The sequence below is a fragment of the Anomaloglossus baeobatrachus genome, chromosome 4 (genome assembly GCF_048569485.1).
Source record: "Anomaloglossus baeobatrachus isolate aAnoBae1 chromosome 4, aAnoBae1.hap1, whole genome shotgun sequence".
Classification (NCBI taxonomy): Eukaryota; Metazoa; Chordata; class Amphibia; order Anura; family Aromobatidae; genus Anomaloglossus; species Anomaloglossus baeobatrachus.
This window is the reverse complement of record NC_134356.1, coordinates 175232052-175250438: the sequence shown is the minus strand read 5'-3', so window position 1 is coordinate 175250438 and position 18387 is coordinate 175232052. Positions and strand designations below refer to the sequence as shown.

At 44.0% G+C, this 18387-nt stretch overlaps 1 protein-coding gene across 2 annotated transcripts in view; it reads right to left on the bottom strand.

The window, feature by feature from the left end:
- YIPF5 (Yip1 domain family member 5) overlaps positions 1-17507 on the bottom strand; it is a 29263-nt gene extending 11756 nt beyond the window's left edge. The window contains exons 1-4 of one of the 2 annotated variants that reach the window (XM_075344590.1): positions 17418-17507; positions 12472-12591; positions 3918-4087; positions 952-1097 (exon numbers count right to left, since the gene is read on the bottom strand). In XM_075344590.1, the coding sequence (XP_075200705.1) occupies positions 952-1097; positions 3918-4087; positions 12472-12581 (426 nt within the window). In that variant the 5' untranslated portion in view covers positions 12582-12591; positions 17418-17507. Of the gene's footprint in view, positions 1-951; positions 1098-3917; positions 4088-12471; positions 12592-17076; positions 17196-17417 lie in introns of those variants that run through there. The other variant, XM_075344591.1, reaches the window with a different exon arrangement.
- Between the last annotated feature and the right edge of the window lie 880 nt (positions 17508-18387).

Below are 18387 nucleotides of genomic sequence, written 5' to 3'. Positions count from 1 at the left end.
AGAGAAACTGGTGTGAGCAGGTTAAAAGGGAAGGGGGTCGCGGTTTTTTAATTTTGGTATTGATTATAGAATCAATTATTTTTAAATACAAAATTAAAAATTGTGTATTTAATTTTTATTTACTTCTATTTTTACTGAAACACTGGGGGCTGCCATCTTGGAGTAACGACAGTACCTCACACATGGCAGTTCCCAGTGCATTGGGTGTGATAGTCAGACTCCAACCCTATTCTCTAACACAGAGCTCCCTGCTGTTAGCTGGACACGTCCCTTGGGCTGTCCAGATCAGCTCTGGGAGGAAACCGCCGCCATCATTGTGGGGCCCACAGCGTATGCGGTGTGCTGCACTTTCCCAGTCACCCGCTTGGGATGGGGTGAGTACCAGGAGTGGTGATTGCACTCCCCCCTGTTCCCTCCCACTCTGCTACTCTGTTACTCAAAGACCCCTTTCCTGTTAGAGACCGCCCAAGCTCAAAAACAAAAATACACTTTATCCATTTAGTCACAGATTAATGGTATTCCTGGCTTTTTGTTGTAACAATACACAAGGAACACAAAACAAAGCTCTGGTGATTGTGGTGCAGCAGTGATGTAATGTGGACAGTGCTGCCACCAGTCACTGGGCGGAGTGATTTTTTGCTGATTACATCAACCGAGCCACTGAGCCCAGTGATTGGCTGCAGAGGTGATACATGCTTTTGTCCTAATATCACAACTACAACCAAATCAACTAACCACAATGGATAGGCAGCATTGAAGCCATGAAAGGTGAGCAACAGCTCCCGTTAATTATTTTATACATTGATAAGCCTTTAACTAAGAGTTTTTTGTTTAGCATAATGTCAAGACAGAGAACACTTCATGGACGTTGTGCTTCAGGTCCTGCAGCAAAGACTTTCAAAAAACAGTTCTATACACGAAATCAAAGAATACCAGAAAAATTATAAATACCAGCAACAAGGTGGCACCAAATGCAAGACAAAAAACCATTGGTCCAGTCAGATCCGTTTCGTTCATGATGCTGCCATCTGCGACCTTCAGAGGGTGTAGAACAGTTAACGTCTTCTGCCAAATGTGGTCAAAATTGATTCCAAGCTCTGCAGAGTAAGCATGCAAGCATAGTAACTGGGCTATATGGACATATATATGCAAAACTTGTGTTCATCCCCAAGTAGACCACATTTCAGATTATGCATATGAATACGCAAGCTGCGCGGTGATCGAATTCCAATTTGGTTAGTATGATGGTTGACCCTGTGCTCTAACATTCCACGCAACTCTTACAATTTTTTTCTTCTTCTTTTGCACTTTCATTTCATCCTCCCCTTCTCCCAAGAGTCAAAATATTTATTTTTCTGTCAATATAGCGGTATAAATGTCTTATTTGCTGGGCGAGCTGTACTTTAAAAAGGATTCTAAACATTTTATCATGTAATGTACTCAAAAGTAGGACATAAATTCAGGAGTACGTCAAAATAGAGAAGAAAGCGCAATTCCACAATTATTTTTTTTACTTTAATTTTTTTTTTTTTAAATAGTGTTCATTACATGGTAAAAATGCCCTGGAAATGATTTTTCAGGTAACTATTTAAAATGAAAGAAAAAAAAAAAAAAAAAAATTAGGAAATTGATAAAAAGGAAACTTTTTATTCATACTGTTGATATCATTTTAGGTTACATACGTTTTGATTGTTTTTTTTTTGTTTGTTTTTTTGCTAGAAAAGCAGGCGAACCAGCCTAATTCTGGCATTTTGTTTTTTTCTCATTATGAGGGGCTGCTGATAAGTCTTTGGCTTTGTGATTCTTTTGTTTATATGGTAATGAATGTTACATCACATGAAAGCCTTGTGTGTCTACTACACGTTTTCAAAATTGTGTTTGTTGCTTATAGCAACAGTGTTCTACAAATGGCAGAGTCTAATGCGATATTCACAGCAACTGAGAGCAGATGAGTGATACAATTGTTTCTGCAAGAAAAGTCCACAAAGGATATTCATAGTGAAATGTCGCAGACATTTGAGGAATCGATGCCCTTCATATTCCACAGTTAACAACTGGGTTGCCAAATTTAAAATGGGCCACTTCAGCACCAACGATGAGGAACGTCCTGGACGACAGAGTGGTGGTTGTTCCAAAAATCATTGATGCTGTGCACAGCCTCATACTGGAGCATTTATGAATTTCAGCTAAAGTAATAGCAGACATGGGGATTTCCCGTTAACGCGTTTTCTGTCATTATCCATGACCATTTGGACATGAGGAAGCTATCTGCAAAGTGAGTCCCCAAATGTTTGACAACAGATCAGAAAAGCAGGCGAGTGAAAACTTCCCGGTCCATTTTTCAGCATTTCTGGACTGATAAGAACTTCCTGGCTTGACTGGTCACTATGGAGGAGACCTGGATTTATTTGTATGACCCTGAAAACAAGGAGCAGTCAAAAGAGTGGAGGCACAGTGGTTCTCCTCGTCCAAAGAAATTCAAGGTGCAAAAATCAGCCACTAAGGTGATGGCGTCAGTGTTCTGGGATAAGGAGGGCCTGCTGCTACTGGACTACCTTCAAAAGGGTTCCACCATCAATGCAAGGTATTATATTAAACTTTTGGACCAACTGAAGGCAGCTATGGAGGCCAAAACACACAGCAAGTTGACCAAAGGAATCTTCTTCCTGTAAGACAATGCCTCCGCTCACACTGCACAAGCGACCATGGCAAAACTGGCAGAGTTGGGCTTCCAGCTGGTTGACCACCCAATCTTATGCACCAGATCTAGCTCCCTCCGACTATCATCTGTTTCAAAACCCGAAGAAACACCTCAAGGGTACCAAATTTCACACCATTTCTGATGCCATGAATGCTACAGATGCCTGGTATGACGCACAAGTGAAATCCTTTTTACTAGGTTTTAATTTTATTCTTTTTTATTGATCAGACTTACGGACATAGAGATATCATGTGTTATTTTTAATTAGGTACATAAGGGGTGGTGGTGTGATTTCAAATTTATATTTTTCAGTCTTTTAACACTTTTAGGTCTCTTTGGGAAAGAGAGAGTGAGAGAACACATTATTAGTGTACGTAAGGAATAAATAACTCCTATGAAAACCAGCCATGGGCTGGCTTTCTTAGTAGTATCGTCATTACATAGTTAGCAGTCTTCAGCAGGCACTCAGCCAGTATAGTAACCAACCACCACCCTATAATCAAGTCGGATGGGAGTCTATTGGAGGTTACAACAGTACACCCACTAGGGCGCGCACTGTCAGATTGACAGGAGCATTTAACAGGTTAACAGCCACCTTCAGCCGTTAAGAGGCAGATAATGACTGAATGACACAGCTATCATCTGCTGGGAAAAAATGCGGACTCCGCTCCAGAGCCAACATCAAAGAAAGGGAGCCAACCTATGAAGTAACATTATGTCATATGTAGTTAATGGGTTAAATGCTACAGAAAAGAAGACAACCATCTACAGGTCTTTGTCATCTCAAGCCAGTATCATAGACTTTGAAGGGTCTAGCAGGTCGAATGCTTGACTGCTAACAAGGAAAAAGGGGCCCTTGTTCTGGTGTTTGGTTGGAGACCTAGATGTGGGACCACAACTATCAGACACATTATTGTGTTGATTCTGAGGAAAACCCCTCTCAATGTCAAAGCTGAAGAGACAAATTAATAGTGAAATACAAGAAAAAAAAAATAAATAAATATTTATATATATATATATATATATATATATATATATATATATATATATATATATATATATATATATATATATATATATATATTTGGAAAAAAGTTAAAGCATATCACTTTCAGGTCACAATTCTGAAACATTGTTGTCCTGGCTGATAAGCAGTCATTGTGTCATTTTATTTACAGCTCAATATATCCTGTTTATTACAGAGACTGGACTTTACCTTCTAACAAAGGTGGCTCATCATCAAAACTGCTTCCATACACAGAATCTGGAGACGTCGGAGTGTACGTTTGCGTTGGTTGATAGATCTGTCCTGTGTAAGGCTGCTGTTGACTCATCATGTCTGGAGGTATAAAACCACCTTGTTGGCTATAGTCATATTGGTATTGCCTGAAAAATACAAGTGAATGTAACAAGATTTCACTTTAGTAAGTTTTTCAATTTAGAGGACAGAATCCTATTTATTAACAAGTCAGCAAGTTTTCCCCATAAAAATCCATTTGATATTTTAGATTCTGAAAAGCTGTGCTGTAAGATTCTAAATTCCCACATGTTGGGGGAAAGTGGGGGGTGCGTCTTATAGTCTGAATGTAGGGCATGGCTGCAGGAAATGAGGGTGTTGCGGGTCATCGGCAGCATGCACAGGCTGTAGCAGCTCCTGCCATGACCACGTGGGCCCGCTCATTTCATAAGCATCCTCCCGCCCATCATCTCTCAGCGCTGACAGGTAGTCGGGATGATGGGCGGGGAATGCGCGTATAATTAACAGCCGGCCGGCCCGCGTGATCACACCTGGAAACTACAGCCTGGAGTGATCATGGGTGGCTATATTCACTGTCCCCCGCGCATCATCAGCACAGGATGGGGGGCAGTGAATAAGTATACTCACTGGTCACCGTTCCCTGCAGCATCACAATGTCCTCCTGTCTGCCGGCCGCGGCTGTGTGTGGAGACTAGTGGTGCGTACAGCGATGACGTCACCCGTGTGCGCATCGCTCTCCACACACATCAGCGAGCTGGTACACAGGAGAACATCGCAATGCTGCATGGAACGGTGACGGCTCCACATAGGTCAGCGGCGCTGCTGCTGGCACAGACAGAAAGACGAGTGATGCTGCGTGGAGCGAGGAAAGGAAAGAGTACAAACGTTTATTTTTTGTGTGCCACAGGATTGGGGGGTGGGGCTATACCAGGATGGCGGTATGTAGCTGGATGGTGGCTATAGCAGGATGGCGGTATATAGCTGGATGGTGGCTATACCAGGATGGCGGTCTATAGCTGGATGGTGACTATACCAGGATGGCGGTATATACCAGGATGGCGGTATATACCAGGATGGCGGTATATAGCAGGATGGCGGTATATAGCAGGATGGCGGTATATAGCAGGATGGCGGTATATAGCAGGATGGTGGCTATACCAGGATGGTGGTATGTAGCTGGATAGTGGCTATACCAGGATGGCGGTAAATAGCTGGATGGCAGTATATAGCAGGATGGTGGCTATACCAGGATGCAGGATGGGGGCACATAGCAGGATGAGGGATCATATACAAGGCAGTATGATCATTACCAGAATGGGGTACCTTAGTAGAGAATTTGGAGACATTACCCCCATAACAGTGTTAACAGCAGATCCTCACCCCATAACAGTGTGTCATGACCACATTTTTTGCTAAAAATTTTAATTTTCCTATTTTCCTCCTCTAAAACCAGGGTGCGTCTTATGGTCCGAAAAATACGGTATCTTACATTGAGAAACTGGAGAACATAAGCGTATAATGCAAACAAAAATATATTTTATTTACAAAATGTAAAAGTGAAAAAACAAATACAAAAGTGACAGTGAATTAAACAAGACAGACAAAAAAAAAAGCAACCCCTACACAAAATAATGTGACGAGGCTGAGTAAAAAAAAACATAACATGCAGTAATAGGTTATAAAAAGTTTGCATGTACATATACTGTATATTGTTCTGAGACTTGTGTGAATGTTACTTCAGACCGGAAGGGGTATTTTAAGATGGTGCACGTCATGTGGCGAGTGCACAAATGGATTACATGACCGCAAGTAGCAGTGCATGTGCGTACGCTCCCCTAACCCCAAGTGAAGACACTCAGACATCAGGGTAAATTGCGCGTGTGCGGTGATGAGGGATGAGTCACCCGGGTCACCGCATATGTGCCGAAATCACAAGACACTGGCAATGTCCAGGGGGAGACAGCATCGAGATATCCATGCGCACAGCGGTACTCTGTATTCTGGTCAAAATTATGTGCCTGGATGCCCCAGTCCTTTTGGGTCCAGGGGGCACACCCATGCTTGTTTGCCTTGTGGTCACTGCCTCACATGCGTCAATGTCATTCACTACACTACTATCTTATGATATCAGACATTACATAAGTTGTAACACCAATCACGTAGTCTATTTTGCGACTTGTGCTTGCCCTATGACCTACGTGGGACTCCCTTCCAGGGAGCTCCGCCTTAGTGTCAGGGAACACACAATGGACATTGGCATAGAGAGGGCTGTAGATGACACTTTATTAAAACCACTTCCGCATCATTTTAAGTTGCACCATGGGTGTGATCGATGCCATTCATTGTGGAATTAGGTGGAAATTCTAAAAAAAAAAAAACCCCTCTTGCCTCAGTTTGAAACCACATGGATTGTCCCTTTGGATATACTTGTTCCTAAGAGTCTTAATGCGGCATTTAGGGTATGTGCGCACGTTGCTTTTTACCTGCTTTTTTGCTGCTTTTTCTTCTGCGCTGTTTAATGCCAAAATGGATGTGTTCTTCTATTCAAGCAAAGTCTATGGGAATTTGGGTTTCTTGTTCACACTATGTTGTTCAAAATGCTGCCTTTTTGTGGCAGAACTTTGCTCAAAAACTCAGCTTTGCAGTGCAAAACCCAAATGGCAAAAACAATTGACATGTTGCTTCTTTGAAAAGCTGAGTTTTTGACCAAAGTTCTGCCACAAAAAGGCAGCATTTTAAACAACATAGTGTGAACAAGAAACCTAAATTCCCATAGACTTTGCTTGAATAGAAGAACACATCCATTTTGGCATTAAACAGCGCAGAAGAAAAAGCAGCAAAAAAGCAGGTAAAAAGCAGGTAAAAAGCAACGTGCGCACATACCCCAAGTGTCACCTGTCTCCTTCAGTTTGCTCATCACCCTTTTCTTTTTTTCCCTTTTTATCTTCAGTTCTCGGTGAGGTTTTGATTTTAAATTCCTAAAGTTTCGTGTTCATTTTATTTTGATTCATCTTTTGACACAATCAAGTACAGTTGGATCTTATTTTTTGAGAATATATGGCCTTGGACCACCCTTTTAACCCCCCATATGCATTGTGGGTCTGCCTGATGACTAGCCCTGAATTTTATATGATTGTGTTTGTTATGCAAGGCTGCTTTCACACTACATTTTTTTAACATGCGTCCTGAACGTTTTTTTAACGTAAAAACTGATCCAGTGAAAATGCGTTTTCATTTCAATGCATTTGCAATGGACGCGCGTCAACATGCGTTCACCTGCGTTTGCGTGCGTTATAGTGAGGATCCAGCCACTTGCAGTTTAACTTTTTTCAAAAACGCTACTTGTATCGTTTTTGAGCTGCATCCAAATACTGCAAATTGCTGGATCCTGACTATACTGCACGCAAACGTATGTGAACTCTGGCATGCTGATAGACAGGATCCTGCTTGCTCTACTGAGCATGCCCAGAAACCAGCCTGGTGTGATCAGTCTCTCTCCCCCGCCTGAGAGCTGCAGAGGCTCGTAACCAAGGTAAACATTGGGTAACTTGCTTGGATACCCGATGTTTACCCTGGTTACGTGTGCAGGGAGCCCGGCTCCTAGCAGCTGCAGACGCTCGTAACCAAGGTAAATATCGGGTATCCAAGCAAGTTACCCGATGTTTACCTTGGTTACGAGTGTCTGCAGCTGTCAGATGCCGGCTCCCAGTCTGTCACGTTCAGTTCCCCCTCACTCCCATTTGCATGACTCCTATGCTCGCCCATAAATTTCAAGTGACAGGATCCTGCAAAATAACACTTGCGTTTGCATGTGTTTTTCTTTGTAAAAACAGGATCCGCTTTTACAGCAAAAAAACGTTCATGACGCATGTTAAAAAAAAAAAAAAAAAAAAAAAAAAAACAAAAAAAAACGTAGTGTGAAAGCAGCCCTATAGACTGTCATTATGCAGGAAACACAATTTAATGTTGTGGTTCATGAAGGGTTATACTCGATATACAGTATATGTCTTTTAATTTATAGGCGGTTATCCCTTTAAAAGCCTATTTTATATTGCTGTTTTTTTGGGGGGGGTTTTATGTGGTGTGTGCTACCATCTGCTTATTCTCTCAAAATATTGATGGTCAGATGTGCCATCCCTTTCCCCTCTTTGTTTCTTCCTTGTACCGCTGTGCGTATGGAGTTTGCCTTACCGTCTCCCCAATGGACATTGCTGTTGTCCACTGTGGTTTCTGCACGTGTGGTGGACCAAGTGACATATCCCTCACCACCGCGTATGTGCCGTTTGCCCTGACGTGTCTTCTTTTGGGGTTAGACGAGCATGCGCCGCTAGTTGCAGTCATATGATCCATTTGTGCACTCGTCACATGGTCTGAAGTAGCGTTCTCACACTTTTTCCTCCCCCAATGAAGTTTATGTAAAGAAAACAAAATGTTCGTTGGGCTCCCCTGCACTTGCGGCACTTTGCCCCTTATCTTCCTTTCTACACTATGGGTATGTGTTATCTTTAATTCTGAGGCAGGATCTTTCCATAACACTTTGTTCATGTGTCATTATGTTTGCTGCTCCCATGAGGTCTTCACTATAAAGCATAGCAGTATTTTGTGACTTAGTGATGGCATTGCATATCTATTTAGTTTATATACCAATAATTTCTTATTTATACCACTGCACTACCAAATCTCAGACCAATATTGCATGTTATATTGTTTCACTGAGCCTCGCCACATTACTTTGTGTAGGGGTTGCTTTTCTTATCTGTCTTTTTAATTCACTGTCTTTTGTATTGTTTTTTTCACTTTTACATTTTGTAAATAATTTTTTTATGTTTGCATTATACTCCAGTGTTCATAATACAATTAAAAAACTGGAGGAGTGTTTGCAATCCTTTTTGACACATAAAAATTATGTGCCTCAATGGATAATATTCAATACGTGCTTATTGCATTTGGCATTATTATCTTACATTGAAGCCCAAGAACTAAAGCGGGCTTTAAACGCTACGACATCGCTAACGAGATGTCGTTTGGGTCACGGAATTTGTGACGCACATCCGGCATCGTTAGCGACATCGTAGTGTGTGAAACCTCCGAGCAACCGCTAAAGAGCGCAAAACATAGAAAAATCGTTAATCATTGTCCGGTCATTCTTATCGCGATTATTGTTGCCATTTATGGAAGCAGGTTGTTTGTCGTTCCTGCGGCAGTACACATCGCTATGTGTGACACCGCAGGAACAAGGAACATCAGCTTACATGCGGCCGCTCGCAATGAGGAAGGAAGGTGGTGGGCGGGATGTTCTGACCGCTCATCTCTGCCCCTCCTCTGCTATAGGGCAGCCACTTAGTAACGCCGCACGAACCGCCCCCTTAGAAACCCATCACACATACTGACCTTAGCGACGTCACTAGGCAGGTCAGTATGTGTGACAGGTTCTAACGAGATTGTGCGCCACGGGCAGCGGTTTGCCCGTGACGCACAACCGACGGGGGCGGGTGCTTTCACCAGCGACATCGCTAGCGATGTCGCTGTGTGTAAAGCCCGCTTAAGATGTGTGCAACTTGCAATTAAGGATTCAACAAGTTTGGATGTTTTGGAACAGTTGTATCTGTGTGTGCAATGTTATCCCAGCAATCAGCCGCACAGCGCGGTCCTCATGTCACAATGATCTTCACGTTACTCTGTAGCTCTTGTATAAAGCATTGGATGGGATTTTACACATGCACTTCTTCTAAATTCAGTGAAATTGACACGGATGTCATTTTTTTTTTTATGTATAGAGGCTAAAGAACAGAGAGACACTTTCTGGGTGAAGGATTTTTATCTAGAATAAAGAACAGAGGAAAAAAAATAAAAAATAAAAATGGCTGTATTCTCAAGTTTTAGGCTGCATTCACACATTTGTTTCTCATCTGTGTGCTGCACACTGACCCATGGAACCATTCACATACTTTGACGGATCCATGTGTACGCTCTGTTAAACTCAACGTATGTCTTTATCTCATCAGTTTCTGCAGATCAAAGTCGGCAAATCTACGAGGATCACACGTTAAATCCCGCCAGCCATCGTGTGGGAAAATATGGAGGGCTCAGTGTCTACCTAGGTTATAATATAAATAATATATATTATACTAGCTGTACTACCCGGCTTCGCCCGGGTTAATAACTGTTGTTAACAAAATAGAATGTATTAACAAAAATTTATTGTGCACACAAAAACACAAAACAAATAGATATAAATGTAAATATAAAAAAGCCAAAAACTAAGCTAATAGAAGCATTTCACAACATATATTTCAACAACACAGATATTCCACACAGATTTAACTAAATTGGCCAAGTAATGTGCCCCGTCTGTCTCTGTCCCAGTCTGTCTATCCATTTCCCCACCGACATCTTATTACCTCACATATAAGCTTCTTATACTATGAATGTCTTTTGTTCCTATAGCAACCAATCACAGCTCATAGTAATAACCTGTAGTTCCAGGCTCCATTTACTTTAATGGAGGCATGTTTTTTGTAGAGTAACTGTAAGGTGCAGGGTTAAATTTTCATGTCAAAACATAGTCTATGACGTTCCCTGGGTCACATGAGGTGTCTGTGCACAATTTTGTGATTGTAAATGCGACGGTGTGGATACACTTTTCGTTTCACTTTCCCCATTATGTAGATAGGGGCAAAATTGAATGGTAAATTGGAACATGCGGGGTTAAAATTTCACTTCACAACATAGCCTATGACGCTCTCGGGGTCCAGACGTGTGAGTGTGCAAAATTTTGTGGCTGTAGCTGCGACAGTGCAGATGCCAATCCCGGACACACACACACACACCTTTATATATATATTCTACGCAATTATACCGGAATGGAGAATCATACTGCCAGGTCAGTTTTAGGTAAAATGAATGCTAGAAAAAAAGAAGAAAAAAAAAAATTAAAAAAAAAAAAAAAGCACCCTGAAAAACTATTGCAGATTTTTACATTTTAAGTTGTGGCCTTGGAATAAGGGAAGGAAAAAACGAAAGCGCAAGCATGGAAGACTGCCCAGTCCTTAACCCCTTCACAGTACATCCTATATCATGAAGGGGAAATCACCGCCGGCTGCTGTGGTGAGTCAGCGGTGATCCCCGCACGTCTGCTGATTTGTACAGCAAACGACATCTGTGCCTCGCAGATGCTGGTGGATCTGCAATCAACCCGCACCTGTTAACTCCTTAAATCGCGCTGTGAAAATGTGACAGCCCAATTTTAATAGCCGCAGCTGGGAACGCGCACTTACTGCCGCCATCAGAGGACCCGTGACATGATCACGGGGAGACGATTGTTTCCATAGTAGCACAGGGTCACGTGATGACTCCTGTCATTATCATAACTCTCTTCCTATTTCAGCTAGGAGTCTCAACACAGAAACCAGCCAGATATCCCTCCGGGAAGGGCCCAGCCAAGGGGTGACTCTTTTTAGGAGACCACCATAACCACCATATTAAGTGGCCCTTAAAGTCAAAATCCAACTTTTTGACAAGTTTAAAGATATGACAAGGGAAATACCAAGGCCAGGTATCCATCCACAGACAGCCATTTCGGGGTATTGCCCCTCATCAGTGTGGAGTAGGATTCTGGCCGGGTGGGAGCAATGCCTAGTAGACCAACAAAAAAAAAAAAAACAATCACTGATCTCGGGGAGACCAGCCAGAGAATACACTGCCGGCAGCCAGTGACCCTCTGAAAGAATCCTGCACCTGCGGTAAAACAAAAAAAAACAAAAAAAAAAAAAAATGCACTAAAGCTGCAACGAAATCCGTTATGGGGTTTTGCCGCAGTTTGGTGCAGTTTTTTCGCAGGTTAGTCCCTGCGGGTTTTTACCACCAATAATTAATGGAAAAACCGCAGGGACCTGCAAAACAGAAGTGACATGCACATTAATTCCACAGAGAATCCGCAGGTTAAAAACAAAAAAAAAAACAAAAACACACACCACCTAGAGGTTTTGCTGGGGAATGACTGCAGAAATGTTAGATATATTCTCTGCAGTAAATCCACGGTAAAATCCGCGGTAAAATCCACAGCGTGCGCACATAGCCCAACAGAAGTCAAGCATATCTACTGATCTGAGCTGTGCAGCTCTGATTGGGAGAAATGAATGAGCGATCAAACTGCTGATCCAAATTTTTAAAAAAAAACAAAAAAAATTAAAAATACACACACATTTGGTATTGCCAAGTTCAGAAACGCCCGATCCAGCAAAACATAAAAGCAATTAATTTGATTGGTAAACGGTGTACCAACAAAAAAAAAAAAAAAAAAATTTACAAACGCCAAAATTACGTTTTTTGCAAATTTTGCACAAAATGCAATAACATGCGCTCAAAATTGTACCATTAAAAACGTCAGCTTGAGTCACAAGAAAAAAAAAAGAAAGATTGACAGAAGAGTCGCCTCTGCGGAGTCATCAGGTTTTCATAGCGGACTACAAATATTTCTAGTGATCTGTAATGACAGAAGAGCTGCTCTTACTTGTTGTACTGTTCTCCACCTTGTGCACTGTAGCTGTAACCCTGAGAGTGATCATCAATACTATAGCTTGTTTGGTAGAAATCTTGATTGAAGTTGTCAAAGTTTGACATGGCAGCAGCTCTGAAAAGCAGAACACAGACAACAATTTCTGAACAACTTAACATTACCAGATGTGATGTGTGGAAATAAATCTGTAGTTATAAACCTGAGTCACAGGCTACAAGAACTGCACAAAAATATGTACAGTGGAACCTTGGTTAACGAGAACAATGCGTTCTGGGAGTGTGCTTGATAACAAAGTTACTCGTTCAGCAAAGCAAGATTTCCCATAGGAAAGCATTGCAATGCAGACAATTCCTTCCACAAATTATTAAATGTCCCATCCTGGTCCCCTATTCTGTCATTCCTCACATGCACAAATACACACAAACACGTACAAACACACACACGCACATATTATGCTCACCTTACCTTCCGTTCCATCGCCGGTCTCCTGGGACTTGCGGTTCTCCGGTACAGGCTGTGTATTGTGTTACCATAACGACGAGGTAGGAACTTCCACTGCCAGAGCGCCAACGTCAAAGGCAGAGCCGCTTACCTCTGATTGGACAGCGCGCTGCCTTTGAGCAGCAGTGACAGGAAGTTCCTGCTTTGTCACTATGGTTGCCGATGGACAGCCTGGAGTGAAGCGGAGCGGTGAACTACAGGACCCAGGAGGCCAGCGATGAAACGGAAGGTACACTATATTATATGTTCACCTTACCTTCCGTTCCATCCGTGTTTTATCAGATACAAGCCACACGTATGGTTATGGTCATACATGTGACATCTGTGTTTGCATACGGTGACACGTATCGGAAGAAACACGTTTCTCTGAAATAAAAAGATGTTCTATATTCACCTGTTTCTTTCCAGCACGTTTTTTTTTGCGGCTCTGCTGCCTTCCACTCCTGTCACCCGCTCATTATATTCATTGATTATTCACTGCTCGATGATCTGGAAGCATCATGGGGACAGCGCCGGACAGCATCGTCGAGGACAGGTGAGTATACAGTAGTGTGTGCAGTGACATCCAGGGGGTCATCGGAGTTCCCAATAAACTCTCATGAACCCCTGGAAGTCACTGTCGTGACACTCGTAGCGCAGTTGTCGCATGGGTGTCATCAGGAGGTCATCAGAATTCATTGGGAAATCCAATGACCTCCTGGACATCCCTCCAAACACACTACTGGCAGGATACTCACCTGTCACTAGCGATGTCCCCAGCTATGCTGTCCCCGGCGGTGCTGTCCCCAGCGGTGCCCCTGCTTCCTGTTGCTCACTGCAGTGCATAATGAAAATAATGAGCGGGGGTCCGGAGTGGGAGACAGCAAAGGCGAAGACCTCACCGCTGGGTACAGGTGAATATAGAACATTTTTTATTTCACAGACACTGAAATACGTGTCAGTGTGCGGTCCGTGTGACACCCGTGCTGCCGGAGAAAAAGTGGACATGTCTGTGTGCGTGCAGGGAATATAGGAGCCACACGGTCCGTGTGAAAACACGGCCATGTGAGTACATAATAGGATAACATGGGTACGTGTGGCATCAGTGTTAAAAACGGATGTTAGGCTGCTTTCACACTATGTTTTTTTAACATCCGTCATGAACGTTTTTTTAACGCAAAAGCGGATCCAGTGCAAATGCGTTTTCATTTCAATGCATTTGCAATGGACTCGCGTTAACATGCGTTCACCTGCATTTGCGTGCGTTATAGTGAGGATCCAGCGAGTTGCAGTTTTTTAACATTTTTCAAAAACGCTACTTGTAGCGTTTTTGAGCTGCGTCCAAATACTGCAAATTGCTGGATCCTGACTAAACAGCATGCAAACGCATGTGAACGCTGGCATGCTGATAGACAGGATCCTGCTTGCTCTACTGAGCATGCCCAGAACCAGCCTCACGTGATCAGTCCCTCTCTCTCTCCACCCTCTCCCTCCACCCTCTCTGTCTCTCCCCCTCCCTCTCCTGTCTCTCGCTCCCACCTGAGAGCTGCGGACACTCGTAACCAAGGTAAATATCGGGTAACCACTTCTCTTAGTTACCCGATGTTTACGTTGGTTACGTGTACAGACGCTCGTAACCAAGATAAATATCGGGTATCCAAGCAAGTTACCCGATGTTTACCTTGGTTACGAACCTCTGCAGTTGTAAGAAGCCGGCTCCCAGTCTGGCACGTTTAGTTCCCCTCACTCCCGATCACATGACTCCAATGCCCGCCCCTAAACATCCAGTGACAGGATCCTGCAAAATAACATGCGTTTGCATGCGTTTTTTGCTGTGAAAGCAGAATCCGCTTTTACAGCAAAAAAAACGTTCATGACGCATGTTAAAAAAACATAGTGTGAAAGCAGCCTTACACATACCTGAAACACAGACGTCTGAAACCAAGCCTAAGTGATATATTGCTGGAATCAGGGTCTATTTCTACTTTATGCTGCACTTACATAAGTTAGCAAAAACCTGGGGACACCTTTAATGGGGATTTCATCAATATTGAGGTGAATAACATACCTGGGAAAGTATTGCCTAATTGATTGAATACACTGGCTCACATCTAGGCCATGTGTGCACTAGAAAATTTACTTTTTCTTAAGGAAAAACCGGACCCGCTGAAAGAATCCCGCACCTGCGGTAAAAAATCTGCACCAAAACCGCAACGAAATCCGCATGCGGATTTACCATGGATTTTCCGCAGGTTGGTCCCTGTGGATTTTTACCTTTATCTATGGCAAAAAACGCAGATACCTGCGGAAAAGAAGTGACATGCTCATTAATTCCGCAGCGGAAATTCCGTGGGTAAATCCGCAGGTATAAAAAAAAAAAAAACTAACACAACTTTTGGATATCTATGGATGACCAAATCAGAGGAGTGACACAAATTGCAATAAAAAAAACAAAAACAAACAAACAATCTTTATTAGTATTCATAAAACATTTAAAAGTTTAGCATAAAGGTACCGAATAAATAAAGAGACAAGCAGGAAATCAACTGAGTCCTTATAATAATCACAAAATTGCAACTGGGACATTCACACCAAAATCCAGGTAAATATACATTTTAAACCTGTGCCAAATATCCATTCATCACAAGTGCTCCATCCTATATGCTCGCGTAGGATATACACAAACTGGAATGATGCTGCAGAGCGTGGCTCCATCCTATATGCTCGCGTAGGATATACACATATAGGAACGATGCTGCAGAGCGCGGCTCCATCCTATGTGCTCGCATAGGATATACACATATTGGAATGATGCTGCAGAGCGCGGCTCCATCCTATATGCCCGCGTAGGATATACACATATTGGAATGATGCTGCAGAGCGCGGCTCCATCCTATGTGCTTGCATAGGATATACACATATTGGAATGATGCTGCAGAGCGCGGCTCCATCCTATATGCTCGCGTAGGATATACACATATAGGAACGATGCTGCAGAGCGCGGCTCCATCCTATGTGCTCGCATAGGATATACACATATTGGAATGATGCTGCAGAGCGCGGCTCCATCCTATGTGCTCGCATAGGATATACACATATTGGAACGATGCTGCAGAGCGCGGCTCCATCCTATATGCCCGCGTAGGATATACACATATTGGAATGATGCTGCAGAGCGCGGCTCCATCCTATATGCCCGCATAGGATATACACATATTGGAACGATGCTGCAGAGCGCGGCTCCATCCTATATGCCCGCATAGGATATACACATATTGGAACGATGCTGCAGAGCGCGGCTCCATCCAATGTTCCCGCATAGGATATACACATATTGGAACGATGCTGCAGAGCGCGGCTCCATCCTATGTGCTTGCATAGGATATACACATATTGGAATGATTCTGCAGAGCGCGGCTCCATCCAATGTGCCCGCATAGGATATACACATATTGGAACGATGCTGCAGAGCGCGGCTCCATCCAATGTGCCCGAGTAGGATATACACATATTGGAATGATGCTGCAGAGCGCGGCTCCATCCTATATGCCCGCATAGGATATACACATATTGCAGGGGGTCTGACGCTTCTATTCATACAAGACAGTGCAATACCCGGTACTTTGGCATGTAAAAAGGGGCTGTCCAAGTCCCCCGGGTAAAATATAAAGATTATGCTAATTCTACCATGGCTGTCACGTGAGCGCTGTAGCCAGTCAGTGGCCACCGATCAGACAATGTCACCAGGGCGCATGTGACAATGCAGCAGAATAGGCAGTTCTTACATTACCTGGGGCACTAGGGTAATTACCAGGGTGTCCTCCAAGTGGAGAGCCCCCCACGCGCTGCTGTGATGGAGTAATGACAATGTGTATCCCGTGCAAGAAAGAAAAACCCCCTTCACAAGAGAACATTTGCTCCACTAGGAGCTGGCACGGACAACCTGTGCAGTGGACACACAAAGGGTTAACATCAAAGAAGCCTTCATAACAAGAGCCCTATGGTGACATCAGTGTTACCGCAGAGAAGCCGCCAATACCCGGCGCACTCAGCCCCGGCCAGCCCAATAACTAGCACACACACCACGGCCGCCCAATATCCGGCGTCCAGCACACTCACCTCCGGGCCGCTACAGCTGCAGCACACTCACCTCCGGGCCGCTACAGCTGCAGCACACTCACCTCCGGGCCGCTACAGCTGCAGCACACTCACCTCCGGGCCGCTACAGCTGCAGCACACTCACCTCCGGGCCGCTACAGCTGCAGCACACTCACCTCCGGGCCGCTACAGCTGCAGCACACTCACCTCCGGGCCGCTACAGCTGCAGCACACTCACCTCCGGGCCGCTACAGCTGCAGCACACTCACCTCCGGGCCGCTACAGCTGCAGCACACTCACCTCCGGGCCGCTACAGCTGCAGCACACTCACCTCCGGGCCGCTACAGCTGCAGCACACTCACCTCCGGGCCGCTACAGCTGCAGCACACTCCCGTTACTACGTGTCACACTGAACAACCCCGTGATTCACTTCCGGGTGACGGCGCAGACAGTTTCACATATGCGCAGTACTGCTATAGGAATCCACCAATCAGCGTCCTCACAGCCTCGCCCCGCCCAGTCCAGGAGAGGCGTGTCCCGACGTTGCTGGGAAGAAGGCAGAAGCGGAAAGCTGCTATTTGTCTGTGGAGTTCGCAGCTTTGTGCTAAATTGCTGGATGGGAGACGGCTCCTGACGCCGCGGCTGTGCACATGTCCAGGTCCACTGCTGGGGGAGCCCGCCCTCTGACCACATCTATTTCATTTCATAATCTCCATAATGGTGCCTGCAGTATAGGAAGGTTGGCGCTGAAACATGGCTCACATTACTTGGAGGGAAGTGTGTAGTCTGTCATTTATATTACTGTATATATATCAGGAGCAACAGAGAGAAAGAAGATTTACAATCACAACATTTTGCACAGACGCCTCGTCTGACTCAGGGAACATCATAGACTATATTTTGAATCGAAATTTTAACCCCGCACTTAAAGGGACAGTATCGCGTTTTTTTAGTTTTGTATTAAAAATAGTGATTCTGAAATGAAGTATTTTTAATACAAAATGAAAATCGTATCTTATTTAGTTTTTATGTAATTCTTATTTTACTGTATGCACTGGGGGCCATGTTGGATTTGCTGTGTGAGTAACAACAGTTCCACACTCCTTTATGGCAGCCCCTGTGCATAGAGAATAGTGGTCGCTATCCGACCCTATGTGTAACGTTACAGTGGGTGTGTGCTGTGACCTGGACGCGCCCCCTGGACTGTCCAGATCACAGCAGACGGAGGAAAGTAAGCGCCACTTTTGTGGAGATTCAAGCCATGCTTTTTTTCTCCACTTTTCACCCCCCCCCCGTTACCAATGACACCCCCTCCCTCTGTCTCACCAGCCC